Source organism: Pollicipes pollicipes, unplaced genomic scaffold (assembly GCF_011947565.3).
Source record: "Pollicipes pollicipes isolate AB1234 unplaced genomic scaffold, Ppol_2.1 Scaffold_3447;HRSCAF=4054_pilon_pilon_pilon, whole genome shotgun sequence".
NCBI lineage: Eukaryota > Metazoa > Arthropoda > Thecostraca > Pollicipedomorpha > Pollicipedidae > Pollicipes > Pollicipes pollicipes.
In genome coordinates this window covers 33,929,928-33,956,006 of record NW_023596297.1, presented here as the reverse complement: position 1 = coordinate 33,956,006, position 26,079 = coordinate 33,929,928, and the positions used below count along the sequence as shown (strand labels likewise).

Below are 26,079 nucleotides of genomic sequence, written 5' to 3'. Positions count from 1 at the left end.
TGGGCCGGGCGCTGTTCGGATTGGCTCAGGGCGAGGCCTCGCCCCATTGGTCCATTGGTCGCCGCTGTCTCGTGGGGAATTGAATATAAGGTGCCGGAGAGGCGGCACCAGCATCGCAGTCGGCGGTGGAGCAGCACAGCGGCGACCACGAGGCGATCTCCTCCCGGCACAAGCACCGAGTGAGTCTCACGCTGCTGACCATCAGCAGACAGAACACGCTGAAATGCTGCCTCATTTGATCCAATCTCAGATGAAACTTTGGAAGTAGAAGTCCGTCTAGTACTGCTATGACTACGCCTGAAAGCTCAGTTAGAGTACATAACAGTAGACGTTTGCTATAATCAAAGGAGAAATTAATACAGCCGCTAAGTAATCACTGGACGCAGCCACTGTAAATACTTAGCCCATTGTTACCATTGGTCAATGCCAATGGTCATTGATTTATCTTTCCAATTGCCGTAAGGATTATCTTGGTTAGCAGTTGCCAACGCGGTGGTCATTATGTCTTCTCAGATGTCTGTTGGCCATAATCACAGCATGCGATGACATGTGCCCTAATATCCTACCTTTGCTGGATCATGTTCATGTTTGTTACTGACTACATAACTGACTACTGACTGACCGACTACCGACTGTTCATTACTGACTACTGACCTGTAATAACCCGTCAACATTTTGTTTTTCGGAACATACTGCCTAGCGAAATCTTTCTCGCTTATTCAAATACAAACTCGACTCAGTTTTGCATGATTTTGGTCACCATGGCCAAGGAAATTTGAAACAAGGTCAGTGGCTTTAAATGACCATGTGACCTTTTGCATAGAATAGGTATCTAGTTTCTGGGGACACTTTAGAGACCAGCCTAAATTTTGTCCTTGTCTGACCTTTTTTGAACCAAAGGCCATGACTTAGGAACCTCGAACTTTGACCTCAGTGAGTTCACGTACCGGTCAACACACCCTGTGATTTTGACGTCACTAGCTCTCTTAGTTCCTGAGATCTCAGGGGGTCAAATTGACCCCCACCCAACCGAAGGGTATCCAACCGGCTACCCGGGCTCGTGTTAACCAGGTCCACATAGAGTTTTGTTCAGTGCAGCTTGGCTCAGTGACCACCAGCCTGCCCCAGACTGACGACGGTTACCCACGTGCAGGTCACTGAGCGCTCGTACCCGGCCGGGGGGTTGGATGGGTACTGCGGTACAGTCTACCAGCTCGGCTCCACCAGCGGGTTGGTGGTGCAGTTTCGGCGCAGATTTGGCCGGTGGACAGTATTGGCTGCGACCTTGCTAACCTTCACAATAACAGGACAATCTTGCTTAAACATGGTTCGCCTTAAAGCTGATTATTGCTTTAGAAACACATTTTCAAACAATCACGGACATTATCCTGGGACATTATTTGGAGCATGCACTGGTCGCAGATATTAGCGAGACGGGGAGTGCACGCAGCGCACGTCACGTAAGTACAGGTTGTCCAATATGAAACGCTGTGCGATCTGACGCTCACCAGACCGTATCACTTGTACTGGCCCAACCTTGACTTGACCTTGCTTCTTGACCCCTGTCTGACCCAGACCTGTTCTCGTTTCAGGCTCATGACTCGTCACGTATCCGCTATCAGTGCCTGCACCTGGCTAGCTGCCATCGTCTGCTTCGTCTTTTGCTGGTCCTTCAGCGACGCCAGCATGCACAGGGAGAACGCTGAGGGGTGGGTAGCTCCGTGTGTGCGTGTGTGTGTAGGTGGGTAGCTCTGTGTGTGTGAGGAAGGAAAAGAAGCTGGGAGAGTTCGGGCTTCATGTCTTGTCTTGGAAGGCAAATAGTTGTTCTGACATCGGCATGAACATCTCAGCTCAATCCATTTACTGATGTTGGTACATTTGTGATAAGCGCTCTTTTCAATTGCAGCAGTTCCTTGGTGAGTTTCAATGCAACTTCACCTATAATATGAGAAGTCGTGATTATTTACTGTGAACAGTTATTTAGGCCAAAGTTGCAATGTTGTGTTGTGGCATATCTAAAAACCAAACCATAGTTGATCTGATCCCGCATGTCGAGTTTTGCTGGTATCATAATCGTTTAGATCTAGCACCTGCTGGTAATGCTCTCGGTGATATATAACTTAAATGTCGTTTCGGAATTTTTTTGGTAGCCTTTGTGACATGATCATTTGTGCCACAACTAGATAACGAATCTTAAGCATAATTGAAGGCATGCATGACTGGCCTCTCTTTGGTTGGGGGCACCAAGAGTGTCATGCAAAATAACCTAGATTAAAGACGTGGCCAAGTAAAGGCGAGATCCCAGCCTGCCGCACTTAAGCTCACAAGTTGTTTGTGGCCACAGACGCGTTGTGACAGAAACCTGAAAATCATCGTGATAAGCTACCACTGAGCTATACCAACAGTACGTTGGTTGTGCCCCTGATGTGGAATGAAACGGTGCGAAGGAGATGCTTTGAATGCTATGTGTGAAGCGTTGAACCATGGCTTAATTTTCAGACTGCTCATATTTCTTACACACACAAGTGTTTTTCGTGCAGAGAACAGTAACGTCTCATTAGAGCCTAGCACCATGTGTGTAATGGGGGCGGGCTCATCTTATTTCATTCGCAACACAACGTGTATGCAATTTCGAGTTCAAAAAGGGTTACGCAGAGTGACTGGTCAAGCAGCACTAGTCATTTGGGTCTTCGTATAGTAGATACCGTGTGTGTTGCTTTACAGGAGGCAAAAAATCGTTTGTACGCATTTTTAAATGTTCTGATAATTCCGTTCTAGAAGCCTAACTCTTTTTATGCAGGACGGTGAAAATCAGGTTGCAAAGTAATCTCCCTGGTACAGCTCACCGTTTTGAGCGCTCGTTAGACGCCAATCTCTACTCTGCAGGAAATCTTGGGCGGACGATGTGGAAGGCATTCTGAACGACCCCTACGTCAGCGAGCTGGTCAACCGGCTGCGCACACTCGACGACGCAGAAGAGACTAACCTAGCCCAGGAAGAACTGGACAGATATTTCCGAAAACACGTACCGTTTTTCCATCTTTACAGCAGGGTGTCGGCCACGCCTACCGCGGCGCGGTCCGTTTACGCCGGGTAGGTCACCAGGGCTCCAATAGATGTCGCTGCCTGCCGCTTGGCTGTTCGAGCGTCGCGGCCTGGTCAAGGGAGAACATCGCAGTAGAGAACGGTAGCATTCTACCTTGGCTTTACGGACCTACCAGGTGGTGAAATGGTTATAATGGTATGTGTTCATTTTTTGGTTATTGCTTAATTGGCTATTCTATGTGATTTGTTCATCCCTGTTTCAATTCGGTATGTTGAATGGTGTGGTAAGTGATTGACGTCCATCGCTTCATCGCGTTTTTATTACCAGTTGATCTTGATTCATGGTTCAAATATGGGATTGTTTAGGCAGCGTCTTATGGCCTGAATAATGTATATATCTTTTCATTGACCTTTCGCGTTAGGCAACAAGAACAGGTAAAATTATTTTTTTAGCGTGTAAGTCGTGCAAATAAAAACGTTGCAGAATTTCTCGCATATGACCTAATCCCACGAAATGAAAAACGCAGGTCCAATCTCTAAAAGTGGGGGTCATCCTCTTTGTTCCTTGTAACTTGTTCAACCCTTTCGGCTCTTCAACTTGTGATCGGTTTCCATTTCCCGCAGCAAACGTGGACTGGATTTTGGCCTGGGCCGCGGCTTCTCGGCCACACAGGCGGCCAAGCACAAGATGGGTCTGGAGGCGGCAGCCTTCCCGGGCGGACCGGGCCGCCGGCGACGCTCCGTCGAGCAGGCGCTCCATCTGTAAACCCCGACCTCCACTTGGCGTGCCCTCCTCTGCCTCCGGCGGTTCCATGTGGAGCTGACGGTGCCAGCTGGAGCGTCCCCCAGCCAACCTCGGCGGACTGGATCCGGTGGCCACGCGGGGTCAGCTGTCCTAGCGAACCGGGCCGCTTCGGTTCAGTGAGCCGACTATGAAAACGATTTGCTGGCTGAAAAGGCTGGAGATGGTGTGGTCCGAGGCGGCACTGCCTGAGCCTCAGCCGATCCTGTGGGATCAGCTGATCCCGCTGATGCCCACGGACTGTTGGTCGGTCGCCGCTCCGCCACTGGCTGATGGTGCGCTTGTTGTTCACTCACGGACAGGGCGGTCTTGTCATTTTCACCACCCCAGAAACGAATACTGAGAGTTGTTGGCTAGGATTGTGTAGTGTATACCATTCACTTGTTCGCCCCACCTAGCGTCAAAAGAAGCCGTCGTCCGGTTTTTGTGTTTTACCTGATTTGGCGTTTCTCGCAGTCACTTGGAGTTGTTGACTTAGACGTCCTCATGTCTCTAGCGTCGGCCAGATGAACAGCGACAACGATGTATGTCCAGACCGGTTTTTCCACGTACTACTCTGCCAATGAACAGCAGCATTCAAGCGTCCACGCGTGACGCATGTTTATGCCGTGTTCAAGTTAAATTTGTGTATATTGACGGTCATGTCAAATATATGTGTGCATTGTTGGCATTGCCTTTTGATGACCGGCTATCATCATCAATCTTGAAGTAAACAGCACAACTTGTATGCTGTTTAACTACAGGTGACCGTCACCCCTGTAGCACGCGTGCGGTGGACTTGCACGTCGGAGCGACGGAGCACTCGTCAGTGCCGAGCAACACATCAGGTGTCCTTAGGGTGCTGTGCGGCGGACGGGCACGTCAGAGCGACGGAGCACTCGTCAGTGCCGGGCAACACATCAGATGTCCTTAGGGCGTTGTGCGGCGGACGGGCACGTCAGAGCGACGGAGCACTCGTCAGTGCCGAGCAACACATCAGATGCCCTTAGGGCGTTGTGCGGCGGACGGGCACGTCAGAGCGACGGAGCACTCGTCAGTGCCGAGGCAACACATCAGATGCCCTTAGGGCGCTGTGCGGTGGACTTGCACGTCAGAGCGACGGAGCACTCGTCAGTGCCGAGCAACACATCAGATGCCCTTAGGGCGCTGTGCGGCGGACGGGCACGTCAGAGCGACGGAGCACTCGTCAGTGCCGGGCAACACATCAGATGCCCTTAGGGCGCTGTGCGGCGGACGGGCACGTCAGAGCGACGGAGCACTCGTCAGTGCCGGGAACACATCAGATGCCCTTAGGGCGTGTGCGGTGGACTTGCACGTCAGAGCGACGGAGCACTCGTCAGTCCGCGCAACACATCAGGTGCCCTCAGGGCGCTGTGCGGTGGACGCACGTCAGAGCGACGGAGCACTCGTCAGTGCCGGGCAACACATCAGATGCCCTTAGGGCGCTGTGCGGCGGACGGGCACGTCAGAGCGACGGAGCACTCGTCAGTGCCGAGCAACACATCAGATGCCCTTAGGGCGCTGTGCGGCGGACGGGCACGTCAGAGCGACGGAGCACTCGTTAGCGCCGGGAACACATCAGATGCCCTTAGGGCGGCGATACGATGACGCATCGTGACGGTATCTGTATTTGATGCGCAGCTCACCAACTTAAAGCCGTCTGACCTTCAGCAGCGCTAGAGTCACATGATTCTGCCGGCTGAGATCAGCCGCAATGAGAACGGCGCAGTGCATTAGCCTTTGAATACGCTGCCAGTGCGTTATTGAACAACTTCCAGCACATCCATGCACCACAGTTTGCGTGTATATACAAAAGCGCCTACCAGCAAACCTCTGGTACGCTTGCTGCGGCTGCTGGCAAGACCCACCAACACACACTAACGACACTGAGCAACACATGCGACATGCCCATCCATGCTACGGCTGGTGGCATGTAGAGTGGGAAGAGGGTCGAGAAGCTAAAAATGGCAAAGATAAAGTTGTGTTTTTCTGGTGTTCAGTCCAAGTTTGTAATCACATTTCTGTGTTGCTTCTTCCTGCCCAGATACATTTCATGCTATTTCATTCAATTTGGCCATTCCTTAATCAGATTTTAAGGCATCTGGCATGATCACAACTGACATCGCTTTGGCGACAGTCGTTTTCTTCAGCTTCATGCATGATCAGCATAAACATTTGCCATTGCATCGTAGATCTCGAAAGTCTGTTGAGAGAAGCTGAAAACTATTGTAAAGTCTTCAGAACGAAGGTCATGCGTCGCGCGATTCTGTTGCATTATAATGGCATAGTATCTGAGAAATTAATGGGTGCTTAAAACAGCGCACTGCAGGGCGTAAACGTACTACAAATCTTACAAAACCTAAGACAAATGTTAACCAGCGACATAACACCGATTTTGGAACGTGGAAAGATGAGCATTAGTCTTTTTGCTGTCGAGTAGAAATATCCTTTATGACTTCTCACCCGCGACAGGGCGGGAAAAGTGCCATGTGAAAGGGACGACCCTAACATGTCCGAACAAGCATCACATAACGCAGCCCATGTGAGCATTGTTTGCGGTAGACGCCAGCGGAGGGAGTTTCTCGACTCAGCGGTAAAGAATGCGTGGCAGACTGGGCTCTGTATGGATCAGGTTTACAACGCTGGGAGCCTTAACACAAACCCAGGTGGCCGGTTATATATCCTTCCTCGAGTGGGAGGGGAGGGGCCGGTCAATTTAACCGCCTGAGATCTTAGACTTTAAGGTAGCTAGGGACACCTAATTCACAGGGTGGATTGGCCCGTATGTGAACTCACTGGCATAATATTGTAAATTTCTAGGTCACAACCTTGGGGTCAAATGAGGTCAAACAAGGTCAAACTCTAGATTGGTGTCTACAGTGCCCTCAGACCTCGTCATGCAACCGCCGTGAATCTATATACCTGTTCTAAGCATAAGGTCAATGGTTTTCATTTAAGGTCAGTGACGTTGAGGTTTAAAACGTCAAGGTGCCCTAAAGCCTACGAGATTGCTGCTATTTTGTCATTCAAATAAGCGTTAGGAATAACGCCAGGCAGTAGGTTTGTAAAAAATTTGGCCTGGGCCGTTTTAAGTCAGTGACCTACTCCGACCCTTAACAAGTCCATGGAACATGTCTGTCGCGTCCCTGTCATTCATAATTTCGAAATGATCACCAGAAACTATCTCATACCTCACACGCAAGCTCTCGAGTAAAAAGCAGATTATTTCTGATCTCGGTCTCACCTTCATACTTGACCCAGATCAATGAAATTTGTTGCACTGTCAAATTCAGTTGGCTCCTTGCCTAAGAATCTATTTCAGAGATGTATGGCTTGTTCAACTACTCCGTTGTTGCATCAAATTGGACGATTCCCAAGAAATGACTTGCGCTGACAGCTACGGCCTGATTTTGATCTGCCACACGTCAGCGACTTTCCAAGGCGTAGTTATTTTTTTATACATTGAAAACCACTATTCACTTGTAGCTAGGCAAAGTTTGGTGCGGCTACTTAGCGCTGTTTGAAAAGCATTCCCGAAAAATCTTTTTAGGGGATTTACCCCGCTCGAGCGCGCGTTAGTGCGTGATGCATGCCAGTTTGGCATCGTTTACACGCATGAGTGATGTCTTATGTGCGGTGTCCTAGAATTGCCGACTTTGGGTATAAAGCAACATCCTATGGCAAGGAATTTTTCACTCCTGCCTGATACTGTCTAACTACATATACTAAACCCATATTTCCCTTCAGATATTTTGAGATGTCATTCAATTCCAAGCTCACTTGAAACCACCAAGCATAAACCAGGCTCCACAGAACCTGGACACCTATGCCTATATCCTGCCTCACACACATCTGAATCAGGCCTATGCATAATCAGGGTATCTTCAAGCCCGGAAGCCCCAGCGAGTCCAGCCGCTTGTGTGCATCAATTGTGGTTTGTTTACAACATACATCATAGTCTACAATTGTGTGTTAAATGCAAGATTTTCACTTATCCTCAATTTTTGGGTCACTCCACGCAAAAACCACACCAGCAAAGCAGAGCTTGGTGCAAACACCAGCAAAGTCTGGTAGACAATTTTACTCTACTGATATATTTTCCCGAAGAAACTTCACCACAAAATTGCACCACCCCCGAACTGTAGGAGGGGAACATTCAGGAGATACCTTCTAAATGAAATCTAAAGGCTGGATGTCATCATTTAAACAGTCATTTTCACATATCTTTAGTCACGTGAGCCGATTACAACATTTGACCAAAAAACTCCATGTCTTTACAATTATCTTCTTGCTTTTGTTTTCTTTGGTGCCATACAGATGTGGTACAGCTTTATTTCTCCTTTTTTTGGTATTTTTTTTAAATACCAACTATGGCCTAAGCTATGGACCAATATCTCTCCCCAAGTGCTCCAACTGGAATATTTTTGTCTATGTATTGGAATAATTCGCCAGCCGCCCAAACATGTGTGATAGGCATTCAAAAATGAATAATCATAGTAAATGAAGGAGATAATTTGCATCAAGGAAGTTATTTTTACCGACATTTTTGCCTTGCTTAACTTATAAGTACCCGTTTTTCGCTCATGGCGAGGCTCATTAATGACGAATCTAAGCCATTCCAGTTACATTACCTCACCACTTGACATTATCCTGCCGGACATGGTTTTGGAACAAACCTGGCGCAGCTGATACAGAAGTGCTTGGTTTAAAAATGTTGCCCTTCGAGACGGTTTTTTCCTGCAGAGCTCCCCTTGCTTATTTCATCTTGTAAACTTGTAGGCCTTTTGTTCGGGGGGAGAGGGCAAAAAGACCCCTGTGCTGAAAAAGCCAGTAAGTCTCTCCTGTGAGGCACATAATTGCTAACCATACCTGCTTTCAAAACATGATTTGTAGCCGGATTTGGCCAATTTTTGTTTTAGTTCATCGTGTTTTTTTTCAAAAGACAAATTATGATGCCACAGGATATGTAATAATATATTTTGCCAGATACTCTTGATCATTTACCCCAAATTTGTTGAAGCTGTCCTTCATGTCTGCTTTAACAAGATGTTGTCCAAAGTTGCCATGGTTTGCGGACTGGCAAATGACTGTACTGTAGATATGTACCATATATTTTTAACACAGGAATTCTCTAAGCTGCAAAATAATTACAATATGAGGTACATATAGGTGTTCAGAAAAGAGTCAGATCGTCTCATTTTTAATAAGAAGCCAACATTTCAAATTTCAAGTGGTTTAATTTGAATAACAAAACTTAAGCGGATGATTTTGCTGCAGCTGAGAAGGCGAGCAGCAAAATTGGTTCCTGGGGTCATCCATGAGCTATGTTGCGTTTGGAAGAGAGAGATTGTTCTGTGGAGCATACCCGCTTTTGCCCTTGACAAAGGCTAACCACGGTAATCAGAAAAAGTTTTAATAGTGATTTAAATACTTAATGGACAGCCCTGTCCTCTCAGTTGGCTCCTAGGTCTGATTTGTGCGTTGTCAACTTTGTCTAGTGTTAACAAGCTGACACAGATGAAGTGTACCAAAACACAGTTTGAAACCAGTCAAGAATAAGTTTATCATGTTTTTATCACCACTGTTGCTGTCAAAAAATAGGTGAGGTGAGTTGAGACGATGAACACATGGGATACTCTCAGCTCGTTACTTGCGTGGTAAGTAGCAGTGGAATCTTGCAAGAATCGATGACTCACGAATGCTGCTGTGATGCAAAACAAGTTAGACACCACGAGATGAGGCGAGACTCCTTAGGTTAGGCTCCGTTAGGTTTCTTTTATGGAAATAGGCAGGAAGAATATTTTGGCAGGAAATATTTTTTCTCAGGAAATATTTTTTCTTCGGAAATATTTTTTCTCAGGAAATATTTCTCAGGAAACAGTGGCATCATATTTGTATCTCCTGACCTCATTTCAACAAAAGTCAAAAGTATGTCAGTTGGTTGTTTGATCTGGTGATTTATTGATATGCAGGAAACCAAGACTGTTTTGTTTGAGTGCTTTATGCTCGTTGCATTTGTTCTGTTTTTGTTGTTCAATTCCTTCGCTTTGTTTTGTGTTAAAAAACATCCAATGCAAGGGAAGGGCAAAGTACAGCATCAAAACGTTGGTGTTACATAGTCTTTGGTGTTCATCACACTTGCATGATTATCAATGCATCCTGTTTCAGTGAAATGACATAATACGTGAAAGCAAAAGTATTTTATGTTAAAGGTATTACGTCCACGCCAACTTGAAATGTATGTCTTTGTTTCTCGGGGCATCTCTCACTGACTCATAAGTTCCAGCATTTGTGAATTGAATTTTTCACTCCTGTTCGTTCTTTTTTAGACGGAATTTTTCACTCCCACGCAGGCTCAAAGCGATTTTAGCTCACTGCTGATGCATGATGCGTAATACCTGTGTTATTGAAATCGTTTGCAACTATAAGTGATGCGTCACGCGCGATGCCTGTTTCTTTCAGGCATAAGTTGTGCATAGTGCGTGATGTCTATTTGCTCGAATTCGCATAGATGTACTCGTCTTTTTCAGGCGATTGTAATCATTTTCAGTGTAAACAATGTACCGTAATAACCGCTGGGAATTATTCCTTGTTAAACCCCCTGAATGCTGGTGACCCGCAAAAACTATGGCTTAATGTTAAAAAAGCAACTGAAAAATCGAATAAGGTCGGCTGACCAATTTTGAATGTGCTGCTTATAATCGTTTTGACAGCGGCATGTAACCGAAATGTCAACGCATCTATCTCTCCTTTTTCTTGATTATCCGACGAGAAATAGGGCTAGCAACACTGTCTGTATAATATTCCTCGCAAACGAACTTGCCTTTTGCAAATGAATACAACTGAGCTGCGCATGATATCCTGTTGCTGATGCGGTTCCGCTCCACAATGCTACTGATGCTAATGACAGGTCATGAACGCTCTCCAGCGCACGTTTTTGAGATACGTTTCAAATATGGGACACTCTCTTTAAAAAGACGCGCGTGCCCCGGGAATCATATCCGACAGCCCCTCTTGCATGTCAGGCGCATTTCCACTTCGCCACGGAACCAGCTCGCAATCCGCACATAACAGTGATCGCGCTCCGGTAATGCCTGCTCCGAGGTAATGCATACATGGGCTGCGTTAGGTGATGTTAGTTCGTTTATATAAGTAAGGTTGTTTCGCAAAATAATTAGCAGAGATTAAGAGTGGACTATGGCTACGCCTGTCCCCTAAATATGGCAACAACAGGGTTTAGGCAACTTTTTGTTAAGTCAGGGGCTGGAGGCAACACTCCCTCACTAAATGGGTAGTTACACGCCCGGTACATTGTTGTTGTCCATGACACGCACAACGTCCAGAACACCTCCACCGGTATTAGTCCGGTAATGTAGCCTGGATGCTCCATTAACTTTAGATTTTCGAACCGGCCGTCTCCCCAGCCGCTGTCACGCGGCACTTCTCCCGCAATGTCGGGGCGGGACGTCAACCAGGATAATACTACTCGAGAACAAAAGGACTGCTGCTTAACTTACCACATTTCGAAACGAATATTTTGTCGTTGATTGCTGGTCAGCATATGTTATACATTTTGTTTCATTTAATTCAGCTTCACGTCTTATTGTGGGCTGTTCTTCAGCACTTTTAAGACAACGTTGCCACCATAAATCAGCTAATCAGCATCATGTGTGACTATCTTTTTAAGGACTTCAGGAAAATTTTGAACTTTTCGCGCAGGAAGCTTGGAATTTTGCAACGGAATTTTCTTTTTCGACCGATCATGCATCAATCTAAAAAAGGTAGTTTGTCACCAAAGACATGTCAGCGGTTACCACGTCAGATAACCACTAGCTGCATCAGAAAACGACGGAAGTGAAGTGCAACGCATGACGGGTCTGAACACTGTGCGAAGGAATGGGAGGTGATTGCAAAGCTACAACTGAACTAGCTAGCAAAACAAAAATTATATTTGCAGTTATGCGATTTCTGGAAGGTCGCAAAATGCGACCCATCAGATCCTCTGTCTACTCCTCTGTGCTGGATACCACCAATAAGTGGCATGGCATGCGTATGTTGCGTGTGTTGTACAGTGCTGCTAGCTTGTATTTATGGGTCTTGTCAGGAGTCGCAGGAAATATACCTGGGGTCTCCTAGTGGACACGTCTGTCTTCACACACAAACTTTACCGCATAACCGTCTTGGAAATTGTGGAGCAACGCACCGGTAGCGTATTCAGAGGGCACCGCATTGCATCGTGCTCATTGTGGCTGATCACGGTCGGCAGGGTCATGTGACTTCAGCACTTCTGGAGGTTAGATTGCCTAAAGCTGATGAGCTTCACACCGAATAGAGATATCGTCATGATGCGTCATCGTATCACTGCCCTAGGGTGGTACTATGACGCATCTTCACCTATGGACACCGGAACTGTTGCGCGGCACTGATGAGTGCCCTGTCGCTCTGAACTGTCCGTCCCCGCACGTGTGCTACAGAGCTGACGGCCAGCTGCAGCTTACCAGTCCGCCCCCGCACGTGTGTTACAGAGCTGACGGCCAGCTGCAGCTTACCAGTCCGCCCCCGCACGTGTGCTACAGAGCTGACGGCCAGCTGCAGCTTACCAGTCCGCCCCCGCACGTGTGTTACAGAGCTGACGGCCAGCTGCAGCTTACCAGTCCGCCCCCGCACGTGTGTTACAGAGCTGACGGCCAGCTGCAGCTTACCAGTCCGCCCCCGCACGTGTGTTACAGAGCTGACGGCCAGCTGCAGCTTACCAGTAAGCGAGCTCTGCTGTTTACCGAAATTGATGATGATGGCCGTTCATCAAAAGACGATGTCGAAAAGGTACATATATTTAAAAGAGTCGGCAACCGCATGCCCTTGCCTCACGCGTGGATGCTTGAATGGTGCTGTCCATTGGCAGACTAACACGTGGCAGAACCTGTCTTGACATCGATGGGCGTCGCTTACTGATTTGACCGACGCTAGGACAACGTGGACGTTCAGGCCGTCTCTCAAACTTGAAGTGGCTCCGAGACGCCCAACGCGGAACAACACGGGTGCCGAAAGACGGCTTCTCTTGGCACTAGGTAGAGCGAAAGAAACTTAACGGTACACACTGCACAATCCTAACCAGCGACGCTCAGTATGTGGCTCCTTCGTGGTGAAAGCGATAGAGCCATCCCTGTCCGGGAGCGAACAGCCAGGAAACTATGATCCTGCGGCGGAGAGGCGGCTGACCAGAAGCCCTTGGGGATCAGCGGGATCAGCTGAGGCTAGGGGGACCTACCACAGATCAACCATCTTTGGCCTCTTCAGCTACCTCCTAAGCATTTTCCTGGTCGGCTCACGGACTCTGGCGGTCCAGCCTGCCGGAGTCAGTTGATCCCGCGTGGCCACCGGATCCGGACCGCCGAGGCTGACTGGGGGACGCTCCAGCTGGTGCCGTCAGTTCCACACGGAACCGCCGGGGCAGAGGAGGGCACGCCAGATTGGAGGTCGGGGTTTACAGATGGAGCGCCTGCTCCACGGAGCGTCGCCGGCGGCCGGGTCCGCCCGGGAAGGCCGCCGCTGCCAGACCCATCTTGTACTTGGCGGCTTGCGCGGCCGAGAAGCCGCGACCCAGACCAAAGTCCAGCCCGCGCTTGCTGTGGGGAGCGGACGCCCGTCAGAAGTTGGAGGCACCGGTATGGTCAAATTAAGAACAGAGGACGACGTGGCTGTTCGGCATATGTCGAGAACAGGTGTGGTCTTAGCATTTTTCTTGATTAAGCTATAGATGAGAATTCCTTAGCATATTTTTCCTTTAAGGCTTACCGCCAAGAAAGCATTAAGTTTTACGTTCCGGTTGTCGAACGCGAAAGGGCACGTTACGATGGAAAAACGCGTGTGTTGTTCAGGTAATGTGGTGTTGCCTAAGCTATCACATATGGTTAAGCATGAATCAGATCACTCAGGGAATGAAAAAAATCCTCCGTGTGAAAAAAATGAAAAAAGCGGAGGGCATCGGTCACCCGAACCGTCTATGAGCATGGCAAGACAGAGCAGCGATGGACAAATCACCCTCGAAAAAGCAATAATCTGAAATTGATGCCATCTTGACGACTTTGTCTAATAGGTCCGTAAAGCTAACGAAGATTTACACCTCCCTCTGCAACGACATCTTAGCCATCTTGGCAAGGCCACGATGCTCGGTCACACGGCGGCAGAGACATCTATCGGAGCCCTGGCGACCTACCCGGCGTAAACAGACCGCGCCGCGGTACGTTGTCGTGCAGGTGGAAAAACGTGCTTTCGTTAATATCTATGTAGTTCTTACTGGGCCAGACCGATCTCTTCGCCGTCGCTAAGGGCGTGCAGCCGATTGATCAGCTCGCTGACGTAGATATCTTTCTGCAGATTCTCCACATCATCCGCCCAAGATTCCCTGCAGATCGGAGGTCGGCGTTGAACGGACACTCCATGGGATCTACCAGATTGAAGAGATCATTCGGCAACGGGATACACACCGACGATTTCATGAATATGTTACTCTGCTAGGATAGCATTACATGAACACTTGAAATGCGTGCTATCGTTTTATGTTGCTTACTGTAATGTAGTGCAAGCACAAATGCCATCGATCATAAAACAATATTATTCCTTATGGCCGCATATGCACTCTGTGCAACACTCTCTTATCAAAGTTAGGCGCAAGATGAGTAGCGAATAAGCTGAAACAAGTCCGCCCCTTGACTCCCACGCAGCCACACACCGATGAGACATTACGGCTCCATTAACCAAAACAGGATTTGTGGGTGCAGGGAATGAAATAATCCGCCATATTAAATCATGCTTTAATGCTTCACATTCTTACATTTATTGTCGGTTCTGACTATTCTGTATACAGCTCTGCTTGATGTTTCATTCGGCATTGTCTTTGAAACTCTTTAAAAAGACTATAAGGTAACTTAAAGCATAGCAGCCTCTTCACCCTTTCTATGTCCACATCATGGGTGCAGCCAGTTCTTTTGAGGGTCACTCAATGGCTGCTCATCACGATACGTTTAAAGCCCTTTGGCCATATCATGAACAGAAATCTACAATTCCAAACAACAAGTGAGATAAAGAGGGAGTGGGGTGCGAGGACCTGGGACCCGCCTTGCTTTGGCTGTGCCTATGGCTTCCAATATTTTGCACGGTTCCCTTGGCGTACCCAAACCAAGCAGGACCCGTCACTCATTCTTCCAATCTTGATGAAGGTACATTCTCTATTTGTGACATAAATGATAATTTTGCAATGATTGCCAGAAACTTTCCTGAACGACACTTGCGTCACATATTAAGGAGTGCATTACCATCGAGTGCTAAAAGTAGACAGTGATGAGGCAAGCCTACCACGTGAAGCAGGATCAGACTAACTATGGTTTGGTTTTTAAATGAGCCACAACACAACTCTACAGTTATGTTGTTAATAGCTGCTCATAGTAAACTAACACAAATACGAACACTGTAGGTGAACTTGCATTAAACCCCAAACAGAAGCTGTTAAACTTCAAGAGAGTGATTATCACGCATGTACCAACATGAGTAAATGGATTGAGCTGAGAGGATCACGCCGCTGTCAGAACGAGACATGAAGCCCGAATTCTGCCAGCTTCTTTTCCTTTCTCACACGCACCGAGCTACCCACCTCTCGGCGTCCTCCTTGTGCATGCTGGCGTTGCTGAAGGACCAGCAGAAGACGAAGCAGACGATGGCAGCAAGCCAGGCGCAGGCGCTATTTACGTTTAGGTGACGAGTCATGAGCCTGAAGCAAGAACAGGTCTGGGTCAGGCAAGGGTCAGAGGGCAAGGTCAAGCCAAGATCGGGCCAATGCCGGATGGTGCGGTTGGGTGAGAGTCAGATCGCAAGGCGTGTCACGCTAAACAACTTGTACTTACGTGATGTGCGTTGCGCCCGCCGTGCATAATTATGCTTCATTAGCCAGAGCCGTGTCGTGGCTGTTTGGAAATTTGTTTTTGACACCATGAACATCACCTTTTAAGCAGACCATGTTTGAGCAAGGTTGTTTTGTTATTGTGTGAGGGTTAGTAAGGATCAAGGCAACACAATCCACTGGCCAAATCTACGCCGAAGCCGCGCCAGCAGCCCGCCGGTATAAGGCGTACTGGCAAACTGTGCCGCAGTACACCATCCCGCCTCCCGGCCGGGTGAGGGCGCTCAATGACCAGCACGTGGGCAACCGTCTTCGGTCTGGCCGGGCTGGTGGTCACTGACCCGGGCTGCACCGAACAGAATTCTGTGTGGGCCTGGTTAAGTCCGCCTGGTCACGCAGCAGTGGCTTAGGGCAAGATGACGGCAGCCATTGTGTGTCTACCGTTAGCAAGACAGGCCCTCGAACATGGTCGCCTAGCAGATCTCGAGCCATGGTTTGCTTATTTACGTGCACCCTTTTAGCTTGGTCGAACAGTGTCAAAGATTTGTATGCTATATTTGCCTTTTAGCCGTGCACAAAACTACTAAGGGCTCTGAATCTCAGTTCTGTGGAAATAAGCGAATGCTCTAGTTCATGCATGATGCTGCGGTTAGACACTGCGGGTCCCGGATATTGTTAGAAAGTTAAAATCTGGTCCTACAACTCTAAAGCTCTACGTGATGCAACATATCGCATTGAGACCGTTTGGATAACGTTGCATGTAACAGCACAACGTATTCCCGGAGAAATTTCGTCAAGGTGAACCTGACTACAGCTCATGACAAAAATCAGCAAATGCAAGACAGAAAAAACGTTAGAGTCAGCATTGAACATGAGCATGACGTGGTAAAAGACAATGTATCACGACATAGGTCGCCGTGCCTTACGGAAATTACTAACCGAGACACCGGGAGAGCAAACGGAAGCTTACTAACTGAGACACTGGTAGAGTAAACGGAAGCCCTGGCTGCTGTTGACTAGCATCATTATTGCTAGCAATCAATATTGCATTAAATAGCTGTTGGCTACGGATTATAGCAAGCTAGCAACGCGTACTGTGTCGTACTTGAATTGATTTTTAGACATAACGGCAGCAACACAAAGCGAACTTTTATCTTCAGAGTTCCGCCTGAAAAGAGCTCAAATGATGCAGCATTTCGGCGTGCTCTGACCGCTGAGAGGTCAGCAGCGTGAGACTCACTCGGTGCTTGTCCCGGGAGGAGATCGCCTGGTGGTCACCGCTGTGCTGCTCCACCGCCGACTGCGATGCTGGCGCCGCCTCTCCGGCACCTTATATTCAATGCCCCACGAGACAGCGGCGACCAATGGACCAATGGGGCGAGGCCGCGTCCTCAGCCAATCAGAACGTCGCCGGCCCACGCAAAACCTGACCCGTTCAATTAGACGGGTGATTTCCGAAGGACTGTCAATGGAATCAAAGGGCTTAACGAGAAATTACGCTACCAAAACATTGGCTATTAGAAACGTAGAAGGTTGCGACTTTCACCTAAAACCTTGGTTACATTCGCCTTTTGCAGGAACATTATCTTTATGCAGCAGTCATTGTGCAAAAAGTGGACTGGCATGGACCATATGTGGTTAAATCACCCAGCTTTGTTATTTGAATTACGACAGAAGTTTGAGTCATAGCGCTACGACTAACGAACAAACGCAAAACTAGTAACATGCCAGTTCTTGGGAATCAACCGCTTCCTAACAACTGGCCGACTTAGCCGACTTAAACGTTTTGTTTTTGACGTTCGGTAGCCGATTAAAAAAACGTGAAGGAGGAAAGACAAAAGAGTTAAAGACAAAACTTGTGTTTGATATTTTGTAGGCTTAAAAACATTCCGTCGGAGAAACAACCTAACATCTAAAGTTCATGGAAGCCACATTTTGTGACTAGCTCAGAAAGGGTGCACCTACACCAACAATCGTGCTGGGCGATGAGCAATGCAGTTGGGCCACAAGCGTAGAGACTGGAAATTGTCTACATGTTATTAAGAGGTTAACAATGTTTCAAGTAACATGTAATGGCTAGTTTTTCCAGAAATAACGCCGAATAAATAACACGCCACCGGGTGGCCAGCTGAATGCCTTTCGCTCGGGTGCAGATTTGACACGCTGAGATCTCAGAAAGTAAGAGAGATAGAGACACCAATATCACAAGCTGTGTTGGCCTGTACGTGAACCCACTTGTGTCAATATTTCAGGTTCATAGGTCATGACTTTGGGTCAAACAAGTTTCAATAAGTTGAAACTCCAGACTGGTATCCAAAGTGCCCATAACCTAGATGCCTGTTCCATGCCAAAGATCACTGGTGCTCATCTAAGGTAAGTGACTTTGTTTCACTTTGCGGTGGTCATGGAGACCACAATCATGCAGAACTACTCAGTTTTTAATTTAAATAAGCGTCAAAGAATACGCTAGGTAGTATGCCTCTAAGGGCAAAATGTCGACCTTGGTCATTTTAGCTCAGTTACCTATCGTGACCTTTAAGAAGTCTATAGAAAATATACGACGTGGTTCATGTTATCAATAAATTCGAAAGGAACACCAGAAGCCACTCCCATACGGTAGGCAACAGTAGTAAGGCAGGTTGGTTTTGACCTAGGTCTTACCTTTATTTATGACCCTAGGTAACTGAAATTGGATTATTCACTTATTGTGTTGCCTAGGAAACTATCTCAGAAAGGTATGGCTTCGCACAAAGCTCCGTTGTTGCATCAGATTGAGCGTTTCCCTAGAAACCCTACTCGCTTAACCCATGGCCTGAATTTGAACTGCCGCAGGTCAGCGATCTTAGAAAGCACATATAAATTTTTGTTACCAAACAATCCGCTATTCAGTTGTCTAGAGTCGTGCAAAATTTGGCGCGGCTACGCCCCGCTGTTTGGAGACCATTTTGGAAACACCTTCGAGAGGGGGCCAAATTGATTCCCAACTGATCGCGTGTTCAAAACCATCTTCACCTTACGTCGAAACAACTGGTCAAAGACAGGAGTCAGGAAATGCCATTTACATCAATATCAAACAGGGGCGGTACCACGGATTTTGAGTTGAATGGGGAGGATTTTCAAGGGGCCTTCTGGACAAAATGGCGCGTTCCCACAGTGCCCGAAGCCCTCCATTTAACTGAGGGGTGCTGAGGGCATATGCTCTTTTATCAAACAGTTACATACATCATATACAAGTTGATAAATTTCGAAGATGGGAAAACAACAAAGTGCGACCCTCTTAGCATCCTTCCTCCTCTTATTATCCAGCAAGGGGTCTCAGTAATTTGAAATAGGGCCTCTTGATGCATAGAGGAACCTTCCAATCCAGGACATGATGCTTTCATTTCACGAAGGTGGCCACCATATGAAAAGGGCCACACTACCGGCAAAACAGGTCCATCCATATTCGGAACCAAGATCATGTGATGCACGGAAGGGGCTTCCTGTTGCAGAAATGAGGCCTTTTGTGTATGATAATGTATCCTGTATCTTATATCCTATACATATCTTGTATATCTTAACTACAACATTGTGCCTTTTTATCTAGAGCATTGGCTACGTCTTTTATAAAGGTGACCTTATGATTCAAAAAGCGGGCCTTTTGATGAAGAAACTGCGTTCTGAGCCCGATGTACTACTGTATAGCTCAGCTATGGGGCCGCCTGGATCTGAATTCTGGTAAACTACGGGCATTTATAATGCCTTTAGCTTGGGATAAAGAAGTCTCCCCAGTTTTTTAAGTTGGACAACATACTTATACCTCCCCTGCCTGGCGGAAAGGGGAGACAACTGCCCCTCTGGACCAGACTTATTACTCGCTAGCTCAGTTACAGGGGCCTGCTTGATCTGAATTTTGGTAATCCGCGGGTATTTGCGATGCCTTTAGTGTGGGAAAAGGGGCCTCCCCAATTTGTTTTGTGTAGGTGGGCGGACAAATGCATACTTGTGCCCTCCTTGCCTGAAGGCAGGAGAGTTGGGAGGGGACCGCCCCCTCCGCCCGGCTTTGCTGCGCCGCCGCTGTTTTCTGTATTCTTTAACTGGAGCAGAAATCAGAGGCTACCACCTGATGCAGTTCTGCTTGTATTTTGAGGTCAGCAAAATGCAGAAACCAGACATCAGTTAACTGCATGGAAGAAAACACCCACGCTGTTTTACAAATGCCAATTCGTCCTCTTCTAAGCTCATCGTCAGGGGCGTTGTCGATATTTCTTCATGATTTGTAGCGATATATTGGGGCTTGGCGTCGGTGGAAGCCAGGTCAACACTTGGCATTGATATGGTCGACCCATGTTCGACGGAACTTCACTTATATTATGAATCAAGTAGTGAAAAAGATGATGCAGTTCTGAACACGTTTTCTCACAGCTCATGAGGAAAAAACACTGACGCACGACATTGCAGTTTCCCTCGGCTGCTGTGCGTCGTACGAACGGCTGACACGAAGTGGAGGCCAACAGGAGGTCAAAAATGGCCACCAATTAGAAATCAGTGATTTCCAATGCCTTATGAAATCAATACCTACGCATGGAAGGTGTCCCGGATATAAGGCTTCATTCGTGCAATTATCAGATTGCTATTCGGTGCGGATTAGCATTAACAGCACCACGGAGTTGACGCAATATTGGAATATCTATTGTTGGCGTCGCTATGGCTGCTGATACATTGATAGGATCAACTTCAAACTTGCACAGGTAAGGGATATACCACAGTAGAACCTTTTGATAGCAAGAACTGTTTATCTGGCTTACGTAAGCATCATTTCCCAACAGATGGTCGTTCTCGGGTGACCCGGATGTTGGCTACGACAGACTACGCCGCTCGGTGATGCAGAGACTGCAACGCCGGGCAACAACCCGTGTGTCTTCAGCAAATGTGCCCCTGCCTGAATCCGGGGGCCTTGCCGGCACAGCGATCCCCTGTTAGGCACTGTGGGTTCCTAATTGCCAGAAAGGCCGTCTTAGGTTAAGGGACCCGACTAGGATAAGAGTCACTTATTCAAAGCTGCGGGGTTCTGTCTAGTCTAAGCTGGTCTAGCTCCTGCTTGGAAAATGGGCCCATGCCGTAAGGGAGCTGATTGTTCGGTGTCGGTGGTCTCTAATCAACACAGAGGTGCCCATCGTTCCGTTGGGCCGCGATTGGCACAAAAGGCCCTGTGACTGACTTTAGAGGGCTGGAACCTGCGGACCGTAGTCCCTTAGCACGACCTCAGCCCGGTACTTCGGACCATTCGGGCCTTATCATTCTGCCCCTGATCCCCGGTCCCGAGGGTCTCTTCGACCTCGGTACCTCGGGACATGAGCGAGGCGATATGTCCCTGCGCTCCTCTCCCGTCCTGGACTAAAAGGTAAATTTCAGTCAAAGGTGATGGACATATTGAATTTAGAGGCATAAAGTAATTGAGTGTAAAGCATGCTGCTTTACTCAAGAAGTTTCGCGTTCAGAACTGCGCTAATCCCAGAGATCAGTCGTCATGCTTCACCAGTATACCTCTGCAGTCATTGTGTTCTACCGTCACTGCCGAAGGCTATTAATTTTAGCGGCAACCCGATGAAGTGCATGTCACCAGTTGCAGCTTTTTCGCTCAACCGCTTTCGGCTTTCACTATCCGCAGAACAGGTAACAGTGCTTATTTCTAGTGTTTTGCTTGTGCCGTATGCACGCGTTTATGATAATCGTTGCACGAGTGAACATGCACACCATCTTTAGGATCGACTTGGGTCTATCGACACATGTGCTGGATGGATTTTCAAACTGCACTGTCCTGTTACGTAATATATAATTTGTATCACGGCGGGACTGTGTCGTTGCATTCATTATCTATGTGCCTCCAGTAGACGCAGTGTAGCAATGGTCGCGATTGAAGGTGGGCGCTAGGCTCAAAATATTTTACGGAAAACAAACCCGGTTTAGCACACCGCAGTCGTGCGAACTTCCATGCACGAAATAAAACAAGCTCACTTTTCTTGATTTGCGTAGCTTTACTTTCCTAACACGACTTTTTCCACGCACATGCATTGATACACGTCATATACTTGATAAGGGGAGGGACACATGTTGCTGGGGGCACCACGTAGGTAAGTCCCGGTACAGCAGTAGTAGGAAGGTTCAGTGACCAAAATGCACACCGAGGCTGAGGACGGAGCTACAACCGTTCACCTCGAGCAAGTGAGGCCAGGTTCACACCATGACCTAGAGGACATCATGCCGGCCACAGACCATCGCTGTGTTCCACCCGCGCACAAAGATCGCACGGCTGCCAGCGACTGGCAGCTCGGGACCATGCGGCATGCTTCGGCGTTCCACGATCATCCCGCTGTTGTAGCGACAAGTCCTCCATGGCTTCGCCTAAGGTAGCGCACATTTAGCTGCGCGCTGACACTAACGGACTTGTGCAACGCGGGCAGTGCATGCAAGCTGGCAAAGCCCTGATAACACAACGGGGCTTGTGGAGGTGTGGAAAGGAAAACCGGGACTTGTAAATCTGTGAAGAGGAACAAGAAGTTGCGTTAAACGGATTGCTCACCCAGCCAGCAGGGACTCATTTCTCACTGGGGTAGTAACACCGGATCAAAACTGCCGGCATCGCTGCAAGCAAATGTGTCCGGCGATGTGACAAGGTCAGGGGGTGCGTCGTGACTCCCCGGTAGGTCAATGTGTACAGCTGTGAAGCCATCACACGAATTTGAGGGCGCATTATGACATTCTTCAGGCCTCCGTGGCGCAATTGGTTAGCGCGTTCGGCTGTTAACCGAAAGGTTGGTGGTTCGAGCCCACCCGGGGGCGACCCCTGCAGGTCGGTTTTGGCCAGTCACCTGCAAGATGCTTTCATTGGAGACGAAGGTCACGCTTCCTGTCAGTGCCGTACTTAGCTCGCGTCAAAAATCAACACCGCGTTGCAAAAACACGTGATATCGTCGCAGGGAGCTCTTCCAGCTGCAACAATCAAGGACTGGGCATGCTGGTTTCAACTACAGGCTTCATCGGTGGAACTATATAAAAACGCAATGGACTGCATAGTAAGTAGAGTCACAGCATCATTGTTTCGAAAACATGACAATTAAATGCGGAGCTACATGTTGAGAATTGTGCCCAGCATCTCAGCAATCATCCTTATATCACTATGCTTTACCGACATACCCCTGCATACCCCTGCATTGCTGGAAGGACCGCGAAAGATTTTATGGACACCGCTGCGCACCTCCATGTCACCGCCGACGGCAGGCTGCCCATTTTCAGCCAGCAGTCAGGCAGAGTATGCGTCCTCTGTGCCATTAAATGCAGGTCTTTGACTCTAGCACTTCCGGCTTTCATGTCTATTAATCTGGATACGTGTACAGCCCATTCTCACCAGAATCAAGAACACAAGCGCGCATGCCACGCCTTTTTTAATCGATTTAGTTTATCGCCACACCCTCCCTCCCCCCCCCCCCCCTAGGCTCACGAACTTCGCTTTTCATGTCATGCCAGATGTCATATCAGTGGTGTGAGCAGGGATTTGGACATTTGAGATCATGCCCCACCCCCTTGAACTTGGCGCCACGACTAGACTTTTTGGCAGTTTAAGACGTTAGTAAGGCTCCTAAGATACAAAACGCCCCGAGGTATCAAAACGGAGTCCTTAGCCTCCAACTTTATCAGGATTGAAAAGCAGGGCCTCTGCGGCGACAAAAAAAAAATACAAAAAAGGCTCCCTTTGGCTGTCCCTTTCGCTGAAAATGTCTCTACTACCCGACAGTGTCCCATCCCGAGTAAAATCCTGACTACACCACCGTGCTGCGAGCTGTGTAATCTATATCACTGCGGATTGTGTGGCTGCAGATAATGCCCAGTTACGCGCAGCTGTGCTCGGAATACCCCAAGTGACCAATATATACACACCGACGACGAGAATGGGCCTGGATAGTTCACGTTGACCATTTGATGACGCCAGTTTTGAGATGAAGCCCCAGGGGCATGCAACGTCGGCCATGGACATCACCGTCTTGCGACCACGCGCAGAGATCATACACCTACCAGCAACTGGTAGCCTGGGCTCAAGCAGTGCACTAAAGCGTTCCACGAACAAACTTATACTGTAGCGATACGCACAGGGTCCCTCCCCGGCCTCGCTCAAAAAGCAGACGAGCACTGCCACCGCTCACATGTGCGGGCAGGTGCGTATATCACACCAGACAAGGCCCTATATATGGCATCGCGGCCAGGCAGCGTGCACAGCCGTGATGTCATCGCAAGATTTTTTGCTCGGTTGCAAGCTTGCAAGGGCCTCCGTGGCGCAATTGGTTAGCGCGTTCGGCTGTTAACCGAAAGGTTGGTGGTTCGAGCCCACCCGGGGGCGGCCCCCACCGGTCAGTTTTGAGGAACTGGCATGCAAGACGCTACATTTGCCGACGGTTTCCTCACAACCAATCGATACCGTGCGCTCTCTTGCCAAAAACTAATACTGATGCGAAGCCTTGACGTCTCATTGTCGCAGGGGCTCGCCTTCCCACTGGGATCATAACTGTGCAAATAAGAAGGAGCGCCAGCACCCCGTCCCAAAGAAACTTCATTTCATGAGCACCGTCTCGCACAGACAGAGACCCGAGGGATGAGCTCTTGCCCTTGCGCGCCCGAATTTCTCCGCAGATGTTTTATTTTTACATACATGCAGAATGAATCAGAAAATTCATTGATCAATAAGCACACTTCGGATAAGGTTGGGACATTAGGATCGTTCACATCAAACAGAGCGGGGGGGGGGGAGGGGCCAGTTCGATCCGATTCCCCCCCAGCTGGGCCGAGCTGGCAGTTGCCGGCAGGTGTACGGTTTTTGTGCGTAGTCGAAACATGGCGAGGATCTGTGGGCGGCCTGATGTCCTCCAGGCCACAGCGTGAAGCTGATCTGTTCAGCTGTTTGATGTGAGCGATCGTGCGGCACCCTCCTCATTCTCGGTGTGCTTATTGTTCAATGCATTTTCTGATTACATCTGCATCAATATATATATATATATATATATATATATATATATATATATAATAAATACACATGGATAGAACCGCAGCAGCACTATCCGTCATGCCAGAAATCATGCGGTGTATAACAGAACAGTGCAGTTCGTAAGCCTATCTTGGATGTCCGGTAAGTGTATCGAAAGAAGGCACGAGATATGCACTCGGGAGGGGATGGCGATGAACGTGTGCATTGTGCACATACAAAAAAGTGCACATCGTAAGTATCATGACCTGTTATGCACACCTTGAAAGTCGAAATTGTTAGTTAAAAAGCACACATTTATTGATGCCAAGAACGCATCTTTAATCCAGTTGCTTGCTGACATTGATGTCCTTGTCGCGGGCATTGACGCGTTAGTGGTGGCGCGGAGCTATTGCAGGGTACGTTGGTGAAGCATGATGGCAGGCCTTGGAGCTATACAAAATTATATGCACGCAACTTTGTGTATAAAGAAGCAAGTTTTACGATCCGATAGCTTCCTAGTCTTGATTTGTTATATCCATCGCGTTCATTTCCAGTCGCATCCAACCTGTCAAGTAACAGGGAGTCAAAAGTTTCTGGAGAACTTCGGGCTCGCAAGGGCAAGAGCATAACCCTTGGGTCTTTGTATATGCGGAACAGTGTTCACGAAATTAAGCTTGCTCTGAGCGGATTGCTGACGCTCACTATCCGTACGATTATGATCCCAGCGGGAAAGCCAACCCCTTTGATGATGAGGCGTCAAGGCTTCGCGCGTCAGTTGGTTTTGAGACCCCCCGTCGGCAACTAAAGCACTTTGCATGCCAGTTCCTCAAAACTGACGGCACGTGTCGCCCCCGGGTGGGCTCGAACCACCAACCTTTCGGTTAACAGCCGAACGCGCTAACCAATTGCGCCACGGAGGCCCGCGAAAACACAGAGACAGGCAAAAAAACCTGCGATGGCATCACAGCTGTGCCCGCCGACCGGTGCAGAAGCGATGACGCATTTCCTGATCCTGGCACACCGCCAGACACGTGGTCCCCGCAGCCGAGCCGGCCAAGTAGGCCCGCAGCCAAGACGGCCAACTTTCTCCGACCTTGCCACCACCAGCGGAAAAGGCTCTCTGGTAAAAAAACCCTTGCCTCACAAACCCCAGTGCAATATAAATATATATATATATATATATATATATATATATATATATATATATATATATATATATATATATGTATATAGCCTTGTCTGGTGTGATGTACGCCCCTGGTTGCACATGTGGGCGTTGACGGTGCTCAGGGAGGCATCTGCTACCTAAGTGAGGCCGGGGAGGGATCCTGTGCGTCTCGC

General features: G+C 48.3%; 2 protein-coding genes and 3 non-coding genes across 5 annotated transcripts; 3 read left to right on the top strand and 2 right to left on the bottom strand.

The window, feature by feature from the left end:
* Positions 1-1,596: 1,596 nt before the first annotated feature.
* LOC119092475 (diuretic hormone class 2-like) lies at positions 1,597-3,811 on the top strand. Its single transcript, XM_037215436.1, has 3 exons — positions 1,597-1,709; positions 2,887-2,994; positions 3,670-3,811. Exons 1-3 carry the CDS (start codon positions 1,597-1,599, stop codon positions 3,809-3,811), a joined length of 363 nt encoding a protein of 120 aa, XP_037071331.1.
* A 9,520-nt stretch (positions 3,812-13,331) lies between these two features.
* LOC119092474 (diuretic hormone class 2-like) lies at positions 13,332-15,610 on the bottom strand. The gene is made up of 3 exons (XM_037215435.1): positions 15,498-15,610; positions 14,145-14,252; positions 13,332-13,473 (listed from the first exon to the last, which is right to left on the bottom strand). The coding sequence occupies exons 1-3, from the start codon at positions 15,608-15,610 to the stop codon at positions 13,332-13,334; spliced, it is 363 nt and encodes a 120-aa protein (XP_037071330.1).
* Positions 15,611-22,491: 6,881 nt separating this feature from the next.
* Positions 22,492-22,565, top strand: TRNAN-GUU (transfer RNA asparagine (anticodon GUU)). The gene has a single exon. It is a non-coding gene; the product is annotated as a tRNA-Asn (tRNA).
* Positions 22,566-24,043: 1,478 nt separating this feature from the next.
* On the top strand, positions 24,044-24,117 carry TRNAN-GUU (transfer RNA asparagine (anticodon GUU)). The gene has a single exon. It is a non-coding gene; the product is annotated as a tRNA-Asn (tRNA).
* Positions 24,118-25,584: 1,467 nt separating this feature from the next.
* Positions 25,585-25,658, bottom strand: TRNAN-GUU (transfer RNA asparagine (anticodon GUU)). Its single transcript has one exon. It is a non-coding gene; the product is annotated as a tRNA-Asn (tRNA).
* Between the last annotated feature and the right edge of the window lie 421 nt (positions 25,659-26,079).